The 16,525-nt window shown below is 43.3% G+C and overlaps 1 protein-coding gene across 4 annotated transcripts in view; it reads left to right on the forward strand.

The window, feature by feature from the left end:
- Nucleotides 1–10,991: 10,991 nt before the first annotated feature.
- The window catches only part of ALG8 (ALG8 alpha-1,3-glucosyltransferase), a 28,428-nt gene continuing 22,894 nt past the window's right edge, over nucleotides 10,992–16,525 (forward strand). For all 4 annotated transcript variants that reach the window (XM_082659845.1, XM_082659846.1, XM_082659848.1 and 1 more), the window contains exons 1-2: nucleotides 10,992–11,090; nucleotides 15,861–15,939. In XM_082659845.1, coding sequence (XP_082515971.1) covers nucleotides 10,996–11,090; nucleotides 15,861–15,939 — 174 coding nt within the window. In that variant the 5' untranslated portion in view covers nucleotides 10,992–10,995. The remainder of the gene's footprint in view (nucleotides 11,091–15,860; nucleotides 15,940–16,525) is intronic.

Genomic DNA, 16,525 nt, shown 5'->3' on the forward strand with positions numbered 1-16,525 from the left:
AGGGTTATGGTTTTTCCAGTTAAGCAAATCCGAAGTCAAGAATGAATTGTGTATCCATAGAAACCCAGCTGGTTGGCCATCTGCATTAAGGCCTCCTACAGGATATTGGCACAAGGGAAATTGCCCTGCTGTGGAAGTGGCTCCCAGTCCAAATTGGATGCCCTGTCAGGTCTTAGATGGTGATACTAAACCAGGTCCTTGTGCCCTGGGGGTTAACACAGAAACTTCTATTCGACTCCACAGGTAGGGGAAACAGGAGGCGGTAAAAGGAATGAATATGTTGGCGACATGGGGGGGTAGTTGGAACAACTGTTGGTGCAGCGTGTTCGGCCAGTTGGGGAGCTGGATAGGCCGGAGGGGGGTTTAAGTTTTGAAGTAACATGTCCCCACTCTCATTTTCTCCCTCTTCCCTTGTAGAGCAGGTTCCCCCTTGGGTTTTCTTTCAGACTGCTGTACCATAAGATGGCAGCCCTCTGACTTCTTTTCCTCCTGATGCAATAGCATAAATGCTTCTACGTATGGAATCTCACCTCTTTCTTAGTCATAGGCTCACGGCTATGTTTTGCCCATTTATCTAATATACACCCCAAAGGGCTTTCCTTCGAGATAGATGAAGTATTTCCCATTTGTATAAGTTTGATAACACCAGAACACAATAGATGCAAACAAATTCCAACACAAAAAGCGCAAACAAATTCCAGCATCGATGCACACAAAACAGAAGCCAACGAACTGGTTTCCAAATCAGGCAGGGTCCAACAATCCCCCTCTCCAACAGGGTACCCCAACCCAACGCAAGACAAATCAAAGGGGGAATTCGTTCCTGGTTGTGCACACAGGAGCCACTTACCCTACAAAGATGGAGTCTGTCGGCTTGCAGAAGTTTGTTGATTCCTTGCTCCAAATGCCGAGCTCTGGGGTAGCCAGTGCCACTTCAAGGAATTTTTTGAAGGGAAGATCTTTAAAACAAATGGTCCCAGCAGCTGCTAGGGCCTTGCCCCAAAATTGCCTGATCGGGGCCAGCTAGCCATGAACAGCAAGACTCCTGGCTGGCTAAGCCAAATTTGTTACTGAGTCCAAGCTCTCTCTGCTCACCACATGACAGGCTAATAAGTGGGGAGATGAGGTGTCGAGGCAAGGAATAGGGACTTTATTCAGAAAGCCGAGCATCTGAGAAGATGGCAGACTAATGTCCTAGAGTACCGTTTATCAGGGTCTGGATGCTAGTTTCTTTTATAGAACAGAGAGGGGGAGGAGGTGAGGAAGTAAAATAAAAAGGCCATAAGTCTTGCAAAATATCTCCTGGTTTGGCCAGCCTCAGGGAGGGGATGTATTAATTTCTTCTTTCTTGCAGCTGTTCACAGGTGGGCAGGGTCAGAATGTTTCCCTGTGAGCTGAACAAAAGCACTTTAGTTTAACATTCAGGCAGAGGGGCAGGGTTCCCCAAGGGAGACCATTATGTATGTTGTCTAATAGCTATAGACAACATCATTTTAGTGATTATAGTTTAAAAAAAAAACAACAACAACAGAAAGCAAAGGTTAAAGTAAAAGAAACAGATCCAACATGGAGTCAGATTTTGTTCTTCCCTGTTACAGCACCACTAAAAATAGACCATATGAAAGGTAATATTGGATATTCTTTGACACTAAAATTAAAATATTAGTTGCTGGCACAGTAGCTTAGTGCTATAAATGAGCTAGGAATGAATGAAAACTGGTCAGTTCTCACAAACACTAGCCTCTGAGGACTCACCTTGAGTTGCTCAAGTTATAAGGCCCCAGTGAAAAAGCAGCTAAAACCACAACCTTGACAAAAATACCATATGGGGTCTCTACCTCCTTCATAAATCCTATAGAAAGTTTCAGGAAATTCCAGAGACAATAAACCTGGTTAAGGAAGTGCATACACATAGCCCTTGTGCTTGAGGGCTGGGCTTAGGAAAAGGCTGATGGGATTTAATACATAAAGTTGGGGAGGGATTAAAGGGAGTTCATTCAACATCCAGCTTAACTAAGGCATTAGAGGAGGATGAGGAAAGTGTAGGTGGTAAAATCAGGTATTGTTGAATAAGAAGCATGGGCTAAATTCCAGGTGGGCCCTCTGCTTTGAAAGCACTTCTTAGCCAGGCAGGTGGGTTTTAATAATAAGCTACCCAGCAGGCCAACTAGGTCCCCACAGTGAAGCTTCAGGTTATCACGTGGGGATAAGAATGAGGTGTGGTTGACAGAACAGAAAGGAATAACTAGGAGCCACCTCTCATTTTACAGCCAAAGTACAGGAAGGAAATGTGAGAGCCTGTGGATACACAGCAAGTTAGAGGCAGAAGTGGGACTAGAATTAGGGCTAGACCCTTAGTCAGCCCCTTTCTTTTGCATAGCAAAGATCCCTGGGAACCATCAGATCAAATTAACATCAACCTATTCATTCTTTGATTCAGTTTTTTCAATCAATCATTCTCTCAATCATCAATTCACTTATTCTACAAATGTTATTGAGGGCTCAGTGCAGGAAGCTGGGGTAAACAAAACAAACCATGTAAGACCTGATTCAGACCCATGGGTGAAACACTCATAAACATATAATTAGGCACAGGAATGGGAAATGATTATCTCAACTGCTGGCCCCAGAATCCCTCTTTGAAAAGGAGTTGACTTCGTTTGGGAAAAAACCTTGATAAGCTCTTGGGTAGAAGAAGAGGCCAAGAGCAGAAAGTGCCCTGAAATTGCTCTGCATGTGGAAGAGGTTTCTTGCTTCAGAGAGTAAGGGAAGACCAGAGAAATGGGAAGACTGGTACTACACAAGGAAAGAACAAAGGAGGGACACCATGTGGCCAAGGAGCCAAAGAGGACTGAAGAGGGCCAGACTGATTCCTAAGGACTTTAAAGGATTTCCTGTGTGACCTGCCGCTTTTCAAGAAAATCTTCTGTATTCATAAATACTGTGTCTGAGCAGATTTGCCTGGAAACCAGGGAATAAGCAGAATTTCCCATCTGGATTACAAGGTAAGAATATAAGTCACAACTGAGGAAGTATAGGCATACTTCAAAAATATTCAGGTTCAGTTCCAGACCACCACAATAAAATGAATATTGGTATAAAGCAATCCCATGAATTATTGGTTTTCCAGTGCATATAAAAGTTATCTTGGGCCTCCCTGGTTGTCCAATAGTAAAGAATCCTCATTCCAATGCAGGGGACGTTGGGTTCGATCCCTGATTGGGGAACTAAGATCCCACATGCCGCGGGGCAACTAAGCCCGTGCGCCACAACTACTGAGCTCATGTGCCTCAACGAGAAAGCCCACGTGCCACAAACTACAGAGCCCATGCACTCTAGAACCCGTGCACCACAACTAGAGAGAGAAAAAAAACCTGCACGCCACAACTAGAAAGAAGCCCACACCACAAGTAGAGAGAAGCCTGTGTGCCACACTGAAGAGCCTGCATGCCCCAACTAAGACCTGATGCAGCCAAAAAAAACAAAAAGTTATCTTTACCCTATACTGTAGTCTATTAATTGTGCAACAGTAATATGTCTAAATAAATGATATACATGCCTTAATTTTAAAATACCTTATTGCCACAAAATGCTAACCATCACCTGAGCCTTTAGCAGGTCATAATCTTCTTGCTGATGGAGGGTTTTGCCTTGATGTTGATGGCTGCTGACTGGTCAGGGTGGTGGTTGCTGAAGGTTGGGGTAGCCGTGGCAATATTTTAAAATAAAACAATAAAATTTGTTGCATCGATTGACTCTTCCTTTCACAAACAATTTCTCTGAGGTGTGCAATGCTGCTTGATAGCATTTGACCCACAGTAGAACTTCTTTCAAAATGGAAGTTAATCCTCTGAAACCCTGCTGCTGCTTTATCAATTAAGTTTATGTACTACTGTATTCTAAATCCTTTGTTGTCACTTCAACAATCTTCACAGCATCATCACCAGTAGACTCCAGCTCAAGAAACCACTTTCTTTGCTCATCCATAAGAAGCAACTCCTCATCCAATAAAGTCTTATGATGAGATTGCAGCAATTCAGTCACATCTTCAGGCTCCGCTTTTAATTCTAGTTCTCTTGCTATTTCCACCACATCTGCAGTTACTTTCTCCCCTGAAGTCTTGAACCCCTCAAAGTCATCCATAAGGGTTGGAATCAACTTCTTCCAAACTCCTGTTAATGTTGATATTTTGACTTCTTCCCATGAATTAAGAATGTTCTTGGGACTTCCTTCGTGGTCCAGTGGTTAAGACTCCACACTCCCAATGTGGGGGGCCCAGGGTCCATCACTGGTCAGGGAACTGGATCCCACATGCCACAACTAAAAGATCCTGCATGCCACAATTAAAGATCTCACATGCCACAACTAAAAAAAAAGATCCCGCATGCCGCAATGAAGATCTTGCGTGCCGCAACCAAGACCCAGTGTAGCCAAATAAATAAATAAATAATAAGATAATCTTTAAAAAAGAATGTTATTAATGGCATCTACAATGGTGAATAGTTTCCAGGTTTTCAATTGAATTGGCCCAGATCCATCAGAGGAATCACTGTCTGTGGCAGTTATAGCCTTACAAAATGTATTTCTTAAATAATAAGATTTGAAAGTCAAAGTTACTCCCTGATCCATGGGCTACAGAATGGATGTTGTGTTAGCAGGCATGAAAAATATTAATCTCATTGTAGATCTCCATCAGACCTCACAGGTGACCAGGTGTGTTGTCAATGAGCAGTCATATTTTGAAAGGAATCTTTTTTTCTGAGCAGTATGACTCCACAGTGTGCTTAAAATAGTCAGTAAACCATGTTGTAAACAGATGTGCTGTCATCCAGGCTTTATTTTTCCATTTATAGAGCATGGGCAGAGTAGATTTAGCATAATTCTTAAGGGCCCTAGGATTTTTGGAATGGTAAATGAGCATTGACTTCAACTTAAAGTAACCAGCTGCATTAACCCTCAGCAAGAGAGTCAGCTTGTCCTTTGAAGTTTTGAAGCCAGGCATTGACTTCTCCTCTCTAGCTATGGAACTCCTATATGGCACCTTCTTCCAATAGGGTTTTTGTCTACTTTGAAAATGTCTACAAGGCTGTTTTGTCTACTTTGAAAATCTGTTTAGTATAGCCACCTTTATTAATTATCTCAGCTAGATCTTCTGGATAACTTTCTGCAGCTCCTACATCAGCACATGCTGTTTCACCTTGCTCTTTTATGTTATAGGGATGGCTTCTTTCCTTAAATCCCATGGACCAACCTCTGCTAACTTCACATGCTTCTTCTGCAGCTTCCTTGCCTCTCTCAGTCTTCACGGAATTGAAGAGAGTTAGGACCTTGCTCTGGATTATGCTTTGGCTTAAGGGAATGTTGTGGCTGGTTTAATTTTCTATCCAGACCACTAAAACGTTCTCCATATCAGCAATAAGGCTGTTTTGCTTTCTTATCATTTGTGTGTTCACTGGAGTAGCACTTTTAATTTCCTTCAAGAACTTTTCCTTTGCATTCACGATGTGGCTAACTGTTTGGTGCAAGAGGCCTACCTCGACATGCCCACCTCACTAAGTTTCATCATTTTTAACTTTTGATTTCAAGCGAGAGTTGTGTGACTCGTCCTTTCACTTGCACACTCAGAGACCATTGTAGTGTAATTAACTGGCCTAATTTCAATACTGTTGTGTCTCAGGGAATAGGAGAGAGACAGGGCAACGACCAGTTGGTGATACAGTCAGAACACACAAAACATTTATCCATTAAGTTCGCCATCTTCTATGGGCATGGCTCGTGGCACCCCAAAACAATTACAATAGTAATGTTGGAGCCCAAGGTAGGCCACCCCAAAATGTGCCTCGATGGCATATTGATTATTTTGAATTAAAGTTACTTAAGAAATAGCCAACGCAAGAGGGACACTGATTCTCCCTGCTGTCTCCCTGAAAGCAGGAAAGAAATCTCTCATGTGAAAGGTGCACCCCGGCATCTGGAGGTAGAAGGACACCCTTACTGCCAAAGACAGGAAATTTGGGACCCAGAAGCCTATATAAATAAACCTTGTTACTTCTTTAATTTACTAACCCAAGCCCAAGCTCTGTTTAGATTCTTCATTAATTGGGCACCCAAAACCTAAGTTTCCTAGTCCTGTCAATTCCTCACAAATTTATTCTTTGTCTGAAAAACATGAAAGCTTCCTGTATGGCCACTTCTTAGGTCCCATTTCTATGGGACTTCCATGTGCATGAGTCAAAATTTATTTTTCTTCTGTTAATCTGTCTTGTGTCAGTTTTATTATTAGTCCAGCCGCAAAAACTCAAGAAGGGTAGAGGGGGAAATTTCCCTCTCCCCAACAGTAACATCAAAAACCATTGATCGAAGGCTGATTACTTGCCCTATGGCTTTTAGGATTGTTTGCTAGGTGTTATAAACATGAACAAATTTCTCAAATAGTTTAGAGGATTCTTACAAGGTGTGCAAGGAACAGGACCTTGTTTTTTAAAAAAATCGACAAAAAGTTTGTTTTCATATCCTAGTTCATACTGCTTTGTTTAAATGATCGTATAGAATGAGGAATCGGGGCATATATTGGTTTTTTGGGTATTTGGGCTGGTTGTTAACTGGAAAAGTATTAGATATGAACTAAGGAAATTTCTCAGGGGACAACTGACCTTACGGTTTCAAGAAAAGGAGAAATAGTCATGCCTGGTGATTTTTTGGTTGCTTGTTTTAAAATATGCACCCATCTCTTAAAATTTGTATATTTTTGAGTTCAGGAATGTTGATTAAGTAGAACCTGAGCATAGCTCTATGTTTTACTGAGATAATGTGATTTTTTTGGGGTGGGGGGAAGGGGAGGCTTAAAACATCAGTCATTAATTTTGCTCCCAAATCTGCAATTTGGACAGATGTGGCAGGAACCGCTTATCTTTGCTCCACAAAGTGTCCATTAGAGTGGCTTGAGGGTTAGGAAAACAAACAAACAAACAAACAAAAAGAAAACCATTGATCACAGATCACCATAACAAACATAATGAAAAAGTTTGAGATATTGCAAGAATACCAAAATGCAACACAGAGACACAAAGTGAGCAAATGCAGTTGGAAAAATGGCACAATATCTCCCCAGGGTTGAAATCTACTCATTCTGGGTGGTGTACCATGAGGGAAAAAAGCAGGGACTCAGGGGTAGGAAAGACATGGGTTGGAATCATGTTCCAGACATTCACGCCATTCAACAAATATTGAGTGCATATGTTCCACCAGCTGCTGTGCCAGTTCTGCTGCTACAATAGTGAGTAAAAACAGACAAGGTCCCTGCACTCATGGTATGAATCCCTAATGGAGAATTAGATAATCACACAAATAAATGTGTGATTGCATTCAGCTGACAGGTGCACAAAGGGAGGTCAGGGAAGGTTTCCTGGGAAAGTGGTGCTTGATCTGAGAGCTAAAGAATGGAGAGGTAACTAGCCTAGGGAGATGTTAAAAACAAGACAACAGGTCCAAAATAGAATCACTTATGCTAAGCTCCACACCACCAAACTGAGACTTGACTCAATTACAGTTTTGTCCTCCCAGAAATGGAATCTTAAACCAGAAAATCAGGAATCACCTTATCAGCATTAGCTGAGTAATGTGCCCGATAAACCCCTGGCATCCCCTGTAGGGAAAGTAAACTTGCAATAACCAATCTGCTTTTTGCCTAGCATAACTTCTTTGTTCTTGCTCCCCTCTGCCTATAAAAGTCATCTTTTCCATACAGCTCTTCAGAGTTCCTCTCTGTCTGCTAGATTGGATGCTGCTTGATTCATAAATCATTGAATAAAACCAAGAAGATCTTTAAGACTTATTCAGTTGAATTTTGTTTTTTAACAAGGAGAAGGAAGAACATTCCAAATAGAGGGAAAGAATGTATAAAGGTGCAGTGACAGGAGGGAATGTGGCATGTACCAGAAGCTGAAAACAAATCAGTTAGGCTAGAGAAGAGAATAGGGGGTGGAGAAGAGTGGATGAGTGTGAGAGGATTAAGGAAGTCAGACAGACAGGACCTGGCAAAAGCAGTTAGAAATACTTCAGCTGCAAGGAGCAGACAATGACCAACAGTGGCTCAAATACATAAGGATGATGATGATGTGTGTATGTGTTTCCTCAGATAATAAGAAGATAAGAATTCTGGAGGTAGGAGGGATTTGTTTAGCAGCGCAGTGATGTCAGGGTCAGTATTATGTGCCTTCCATGCCTCATGACCAAGTCCAAGGCAGGAAGAATGAAAAAAGGGGCAAAATCCATAACGACTGCCTCTTTTACCAGGAAAGGAAACCCTTTCCCGGAAACCCCCCCAGCAGACTTCTAAGTCCTACTGGACAGAGCTGTCCTCAGGCCACACCTAGCTGCCAGGGAAGCTGGAAGATCAACTGTTTTAACTTTTCTAGACTCTTTAGAAGAAGTGAAAAAGGGGATTGGGAATGGGTATTGAGTTAGTAAGGTCACAGTGAGTTTGCAGGTGCGGGGCAGGGGAGGTGAACAACTGAATGGTTGGTTGGTGTCGTTCTCTGAGTGGATAATACTGAAAGATCACGAGTTCAGTTTTAGATATATTGAGTTTGAGGTGTGTGGTAAACTGAATAATGACCTCCAAAGATATTTATTTCCTAAACACTGGAACCTGTGAATATTACCTTATATGGCAAAAGGGACATTGCAGATGTGATTAAGTTAAATACTTTGAGATGGGAGGGTCCTAGATGCATTCACAGGTGTCCTTATATGAGGGAAGCAAGGGAGATTTGATTCTAGACAATAGATGTGGCAGTAGCAGCAAGAGGTTAGAGTGATGCAAGGAAGGGGCCAAGGAATGCAGGCAACTTCTAAAGGCTGAAAAAGAAAATAGATTCTCCCCTCAGAACCTCCAGAAGGCACCAACCCTTATGACATCTTGATTTTAGCCTAGTGAGACTGATTTTAGACTTCTGATACCCAGAACTGTAAGAGAATAAGTTTGTGTTGTTTTAAGTTTGGGATAATTTGTTACAGCAGCCTAGGAAACTAATGCAAGGTGCCTTTAAAACATCTAAGAGGGCTTCCCTGGTGGCGCAGTGGTTGAGAGTCCGCCTGCCGGTGCAGGGGACATGGGTTCGTGCCCCGGTCCGGGAGGATCCCACATGCCGCGGAGTGGCTGGGCCTGTGAGCCATGGCCGCTGAACCTGCGCGTCCGGAGCCTGTGCTCTGCAACAGGAGAGGCCACAACAGTGAGAGGCCCGCGTACCGCATAATAAAAAACATCTAAGAGATGGCAGGTAGGTAGTTAGATATAATGGTCTGGAGGTGAAATAAAAGGGCTGGGCTTGAGATATAAATTTTTTTTAATTAATTAATTTATTTTTGGCTGCATTGGGTCTTCGTTGCTGCGCGCGGGCTTTCTCTAGTTGCGGCGAGCAGGGGCTACTCTGGTTGTGGTGTGTGGGCTTCTCATTGCGGTGGCTTCTCTTGTTGCGGAGCACGGGCTCTAGGTGCATGGGCTTCAGTAGTTGTGGCACTTGGGCTCAGTAGTTGTGGTTTTCAGGCTCTAGAGCATAGACTCAGTAGTTGTGGCGCACGGGCTTAGTTGCTCTGCGGCATGTGGGATCTTCCTGGACCAGGGCTCGAACCTGTGTCCCCTTCATTGGCAGGTGGATTCTCAACCACTGCACCAGAAGGGAAGCCCCTGAGATATAAATTTGAATGTCATATTCATGTGGATGGCATTTGAAATTGCAGGAGGGCATAAACTCATCTGAGGAGAGTGACACTGTCACCTACCTGCTGTTTATCTTTCAGCAAGGTACTTAACTTCTCTGAAACATTTTTTATTGAATATTTATTCTGTCCTGGCATCATATCAAGCAATTTACAAGTGTCCTCATTTAATCCTCATAACCACTTTATGAGGCAGACACCATTTTTAACCTCCTATTTACATTAAAGGAAAATAGGGTTAGAAAGATTAGTCATTGGGGGGAGGGATATATAGGGAGGTTGGGGCTGATATATACACACTACTATGTATAAAATAGATAACTAATAAGGATCTAGTATAGCACAGGGAACTCTACTCAATACTCTGTAATGATCTATGTGGGAAAAGAATCTAAAAAAGAGTGGATATATGTATAACTGATTCACTTTGCTGTACAGCAGAAACTAACACAACATTGTAAATAAACAGTACCCCGATGAATTTTTTTTTTTTAAAAAAAAGATAGATTACTCATTTGTGCAAAATCAGACAGTACAAGAGGGTGACAAGACTAGCTCCATTCCTTGTGCCTCGGCTCTTACGGCCCAGGTATCAGCAGTATCCACACCATGTAGGACTTTGTTAGACCTACTGCATGAGAATCTGAACTTTAACAAGATCCCCCAAGTGTACAGACAGAAGAAGCACTAGGCTCTAGCCTGCCTCCACAGTGGGCTCCCCTCAGGCAGGTACTTTCCCAGAGCCCAGCTCAGAGTTCTAGAAGCGCAGAATGTTTTCCCATCTGTACCTTTGCCCAGCCCATTCTCTGCCTGGAGCTAATACTCCAGGTGTCTGGATTAGGCGCCTCCAGTATCCTCAGGTACTTTTATCTACTGTTACTCTGGAATTATAATTCTGTCTCCTCCATTAATATGTGAACGTCTCCAGGAAAAAAAGTTTTCTCTCACCAGGTACCCCAACAATAGGCAAAATCAACACCCAGAGCAGACGCCCCAGCAACTATTTGAACCAAAGCATAAAGTAGCACGTGAAACTTGTCGCCGTACAAACCGCGCAGACTCAGGGTAGCACTCCCTGGCGGAGACTGAGGCGGAGCGGAGAAAGAACCCGGAGCGGGAAGTTTAAACGGTCCATCCCCGGCTTTCCGCTGGCTGAGCAGCTGAGCGGCTGAGCGCATGCGCGCAGCTCACGGGGGCCGCCTCAGAGGGTCTTCTCCGCATGCGCGGGAGCGCGGAGGCGGGTCAAGTTGATTGACAGCGGGTGGCGCCGTAGCAATGGCGGCGCTCGGAGTTGCGACAGGTGGTGGCAATTGGTTTTCGGCTTTGGCGCTCGGGGTGACTCTTCTCAAATGCCTTCTCATCCCCACCTAGTAAGGGACCCGCACTGCCCGGGGCTGGGCGGGGAGGCCCCGCGGTCGGTCAGGGCGGGAGAGAGAAGCGTGGATGCTCCTGGGTGCGAGGAGGAAAGGGAACTTGAAGTCATGCGGTCGCTGCTACCCCTTTGCTATGCTTCCCACTCCGCCTTTTGAGTGTTATTTCACCTGTTCACTAGATCATAGCCCTGATGGCTGGGGTCAGGGCTGGCACTGTCTGACTTTAATGTTTCTGACCTTAAGGTCCTCTTCCTTAACATGCAGATAAACAACACCCACCTCCAACATTCATTCAGCCAGTACAGTATTTATCAGCTGCCTCCTGTGCTAGGCACTGTTCTAAGTCCTGGAGAGGCATTTGAGAAAGACATTTCTGGGGAAGTTGGTGGGGCCAGATAGACAAACAGTAAAGTTTCAGATTGCGATGAGGTCTGTAAAAGAGGTAGAGAGTGGCTACCGGGCAAGGCTTTACTGTCCTCTTTTAGGAGGTGATGTTTGAGTTGAAAGCTGAAGGATGAAAAAGAATAAGCAATGTGAAAAGTAGTTCAGGCATAGGAAAGAGTAAGTGTAAAGGCCCTGTGGTAGCAAAGAACTCAGAGCATTCCAGGAACAGAAAGTGAGCATTGTGGCTGAAGAGCAGTAAGGGAGGAGGAGAGTGACACAGGATGAGGTAGGCAGTAGTCAGGTCACACAGGGTTAGACTGCTGTGCGACAAATGGATGCAGACCCAAGACTGAAAGCATGGGATCCGATTAGGAAACTACCACTCAGTGGTAATGTGTATACAATGGGTACTCTGTATTTATTAATATTATTAATATTGGCTTCCACATCTGTTCATCCTTCCTATTTCCTCTCCCTTGACTTTTCCCCTCATTCCTTTGCTCCCTTCCCAGTTTAGTGTTTGGTTTATTGGTATCCTTTGGTTCAAGTTCTTGGTGACCTCTCGTTGGGTATGGAAGAGCTGTATGTATAGGTAAATCCATACTGATGTGTATATAAGCAATGAAATGTATATGTAGGTTCAGCAAAATGACTTACAGGGACTTGGGAAAAGAAGGCGTTCGTCAGTTGAACTTTCTGCAGAACTGAAAACAAATAAGAAACATCTTTCTCTTTTAAAAGCAAATTGGAAAAATCCTTCTAAAATGTAGGAAATTCCTTTCAAATCAGAATGAAAGGGATTTTTTTTTAATCCGTGGATATAAGGTGATGTTCCTTGCTTTAGTTACTTCAGCCTAGAAATGTGTCTTCAGGGTTGTTACTTTGAATACTGCTGTTGATCCAGGATTAAGAATGTATGTAGTTGTAGTTAATGCTCTGCTTCTCAAACAGGAAACCCCTGGAATGTGAGAGGGAAGCTACAGGATAAATGCAAAAGTATTAACCAAAATGTTTACTAACTGCTTTATTATGAACCAGGTACTGTGGCAAGCTACTAGAGGGGAAGACAAAATGGATATGATCCCTAACCCTATAAAGGGTGTAGTTTAGTGAAGATAACAGTCCCAGAAATAAATCAACACAAATATGTAATTACATAACAATGCTGTCTTAAGTGTTATGAAAGGAAAGAATGGGATCCTATAAGGCAACTAACAAGGGGGACTTACTTTAGATTGAGTGTCGGGAAAGGTCTCTGACATAATTGTAGGACTGAAGATAGACCCAGTACATGTCTTTTCTTGAACATATGTATGTGTTTCTGTTGAGGAAGAAACTTCCTCCCTCTATTGGGGAGGAAGACAATTTTCTCTACCTTTCTAGCCAGGTTCTGGCTGGTCTAAGAATTCAATTGACATGAGACAGATGAACAGGAGAAAATCATCAAACAAAAGTTTAATAACATGTACATGGGAGAGACTCAGGAAAATGGAGTAACTCACCAAAATGGCTGAAGCCCCTCACCTTAAATACCATCTTCAGCTAAGGACAAAAGAGGATGTTGGGGGTAGTAGTTTGGGACTTCAAAGGGGAGAAAGGCAATTCACATATATGTTTGCTGGGCCATGAAGAGATAAGAGTGGACTGTGATCTCTAGGTTCTGGTGAGTTTCCCTCACCACACGTAGCCCATATTCTTTGCAGATATCAGGGGTGATAGCTCTTTTCTGGGAACAAGCCCTTTATATAAATTCTTTAGGCAGCTAAGAGGGAGGTAAAAAGAAAGACTTCCTGAGTCTTCTGTTTCTTAAAAATAATCAGCTTAAATCAATCCTCATGCCAAAAAGACACATTTTGCGTTGCCGTATTTTGCTCCCCTACAAGTGTATACCTAGAAATGTAATTGCTAGGTCATCAGATCAGCTGTGAATTGTGATTTTGAGAAATCTGTAGGAAATTCAGGTGGCGTTGTCAGCAGGAATTTGGAGATGTCTCTCTTCTAGAACTCAGGAAAGAGACCAAGGTTGTATACTGTGATTCGGGAGTCATCATCACACAGTTCTTAGTGGAAGCAATAAATGTGAATGAGATTGTGCAGAGCAGAGTAAACTGCATAAGAAGAAGACCAAGAACCGAACCTGAAAGAAAAGAACATCAGCATTTGCTTGATGAGTACTGGAATGGGAAGCCATGAAAGAGACATGGAAGGGGTTGGCTAAGAAACTCACGAGAGAGTTGTCACAGTGGAAATCTTGTGTAAAACACTAGAAAAGGTAAATCAGGTTTTGCTGTGGAACTCATTGTTGACTGGTGAGTGGTTAATTCAACAAGAATGTATTGAGCCCATCCACATATCAGGTAAGATGTGGAGGGGAAGTAAAGCAGAGTAATAAACAGAAAAATAAAGTCCTGCTAAAGAGGAGTGAAGGGCACCAGAATATGCCACCCCAAAATACGCCTCTTTGGTGTAAGGATTTTTCGGGACTTATTATCTTGAGGAACTGCAGACATAGGAGAAGCTCTGAAAACAGTAAAAGTTACTTTCGAGGGAAATTTACATTAGAAAGGAGGCCTGTACCTGGAAAGTAACTATTACCAGAGATCACTTTTTCATCTGAGAGACTTAGCTTCAAGGCAGAGCAACCTTTGCTTGCCAAACATTCTCTTCTCACCTTCCCAAGAGTTGCCTTCCCCCCTCTTTGAAGCCCCAGACCCCTACCCCTCTCCTTAGCTCTCATGATGGTAGATAAGCCTCAATCACCTGGCCACCTTTTGAGTCTCATCTTATATCTTTTGGGGCTCCTGTACATATGTATGTAATTTAAATTGTCTTTTTTTCCCTCCTGTTATTCTGTCTTAGGTCAATTTAATTCTTAGACCAGCCACAGAACCTGGAAGGGTTGAAAATAATTTTCCTCCCCTGTATATAGGGGACATACTTGGATATATTTATATATAGTGAGAGGGGGACCAGTAAACAGAATTTGGAGACATAAGAAAGGCAGGGCAGGGGCCTTTTCCCACCTTTTCTGTCTGATGAACTCCTGCTGATTCTTGAAGATCCAGCTTCTGTGTGAGGTCTTTGCCAGATAATGAATCTTATTAGAATTGTTTGTGAACAAGAATAAGTCACCTCTGAGCAGTAGCCTGAGGGCCTCCCTTAAGAAAATGTATGGGCTTTTGGTCAGCCCTTTAGATCAGGGGTCCCCAACCCCCAGGCCACGGACAATTACCGGACGCTCCCCATCGCTCGCCTTACTGCCTGAGCCCCGCCTCCAGTCAGATCAGCGGCAGCATTATACTCTCATAGGAACGCAAACCCTACTGTGAACTGCGCATGCGAGGGATCCAAGTTGTGTGCTCCTTATGAGAATCAAATGCCTGATAATGTGACGTGGAGCTGAGGTGGTGATGCTAGCGCTGGGGAGTGTCTGCAAATACAGATTATCATTAGCAGAGAGATTTGACTGCACAGAGACCATAATAAATCAATTGCTTGCAGAGTCATATCAAAACCCTGTCAGTGGGACTTCCCTAGTGGCGCAGTGGTTACGAATTTGCCTGTCAATGCAGGGGATACGGGTTCGAGCCCTGGCCCGGGAAGATCCCATATGCTGCTGAACAGCTAAGCCCCTGCGCCACAACTGCTGAGCAATCCCCGCTCGCCATAACTAGAGAAAGCCCGCACACAGCAACGAAGACCCAGTGCATCCAAAAATAAATAAATAAAAATAAATTTATTAAAAAAAAAACAAAAAACCCTGTCAGTGAGTGGCAAGTGACAATTAAGCTGCATCTTATGGAGTAGACCAGACATAAGCAACACACTTTGGCTGTCACTGTCTCCCATCACCCCCAGATGGGACCATCTAGTTGCAGGAAAACAAGCTCAGGACTCCCACTGATTCTGCATTATGGTGATTTGAATAATTATTTCATTATATATTACAATGTAATAATAATAGAAGGAAAGTGCACAATAAATGTAATGTGCTTGAATCATCCCAACACCATCCCCCCACCCTGCCCACTCTGTGGAAAAATTGTTTTCCACCAAACCGGTCCCTGGTGTCAAAAAGGTTGGGGACCACTGCTTTAGATGACTCAGAGACTCTTTTCACTTAGTGTTGGGTTGGCCAAAATGTTCGTTTGGGTTTTTCCACAATATCTTACTGAATAGGTTCCCCACCTTTTCCAGAAGGAGGTCTGGCCTCCAGGTAAGTGAGGTGTTTCAGGAATATGTAAAATACCTATTTGTGTCTTTATAGGATAGTGAGCTGTGACTATGTAGGGGATGTTGGTCTATTTAAAAGCCTAATTTTAGAAATGTGAGATTGATAAATGTTATGAAATCTCATTTTCTTCATCTGATTGTTTTGAGTAGCCATTCCACAGATTTTGAAGTGCACCGAAACTGGCTTGCTATCACCCACAGTTTGCCAATATCACAGTGGTATTATGAGGTAAGTTTTAATTTTCACCTTTTTGGTTTTTTTTTTTTAAGATGATGTGTGAAATCATGTAAGTATTATTGATATTCAAACAGTTTTCCCTGTGATCATAGGTTGAATAAATCTTTATTAAAATTATAGTCTTGGGCTTCCCTGGTGGCGCAGTGGTTGAGAGTCTGCCTGCCGATGCAGGGGACGCGGGTTCGTGCACCGGTCCGGGAAGATCCCACATGCCGCGGAGTGGCTGGGACTGTGAGGCATGGCCGCTGAGCCTGCGCGTCCGGAGCCTGTGTTCTGCAACGGGAGAGGCCACGACAGTGAGAGGCCCGTGTACCGCAAAAAAAAAAAAAAAAAAAAAAATCATAGTCTTTACTCATGTTACCGAACCGAACTTCGGTCCCCTTGCCTGGCACGCACAAAGCAGATCTACTGATCCTGGGTTATTGTGAAGGAAAATACAGCGTTTATTGCAGGGTGCCAGGCAAAGAGAACAGGCAGCTAGTTCTCAAAAGACCTTGTTGGCTTAAAAAATGCACAACGTCAGAGTTGTGAGTTAAGTTTTATTTGGGGCAAAATGAAGACTGCAGCCTGGGAGACA

The sequence above is a fragment of the Grampus griseus genome, assembly GCF_964374135.1.
Source record: "Grampus griseus genome assembly, chromosome: 8".
In the NCBI taxonomy this organism is placed as follows: domain Eukaryota; kingdom Metazoa; phylum Chordata; class Mammalia; order Artiodactyla; family Delphinidae; genus Grampus; species Grampus griseus.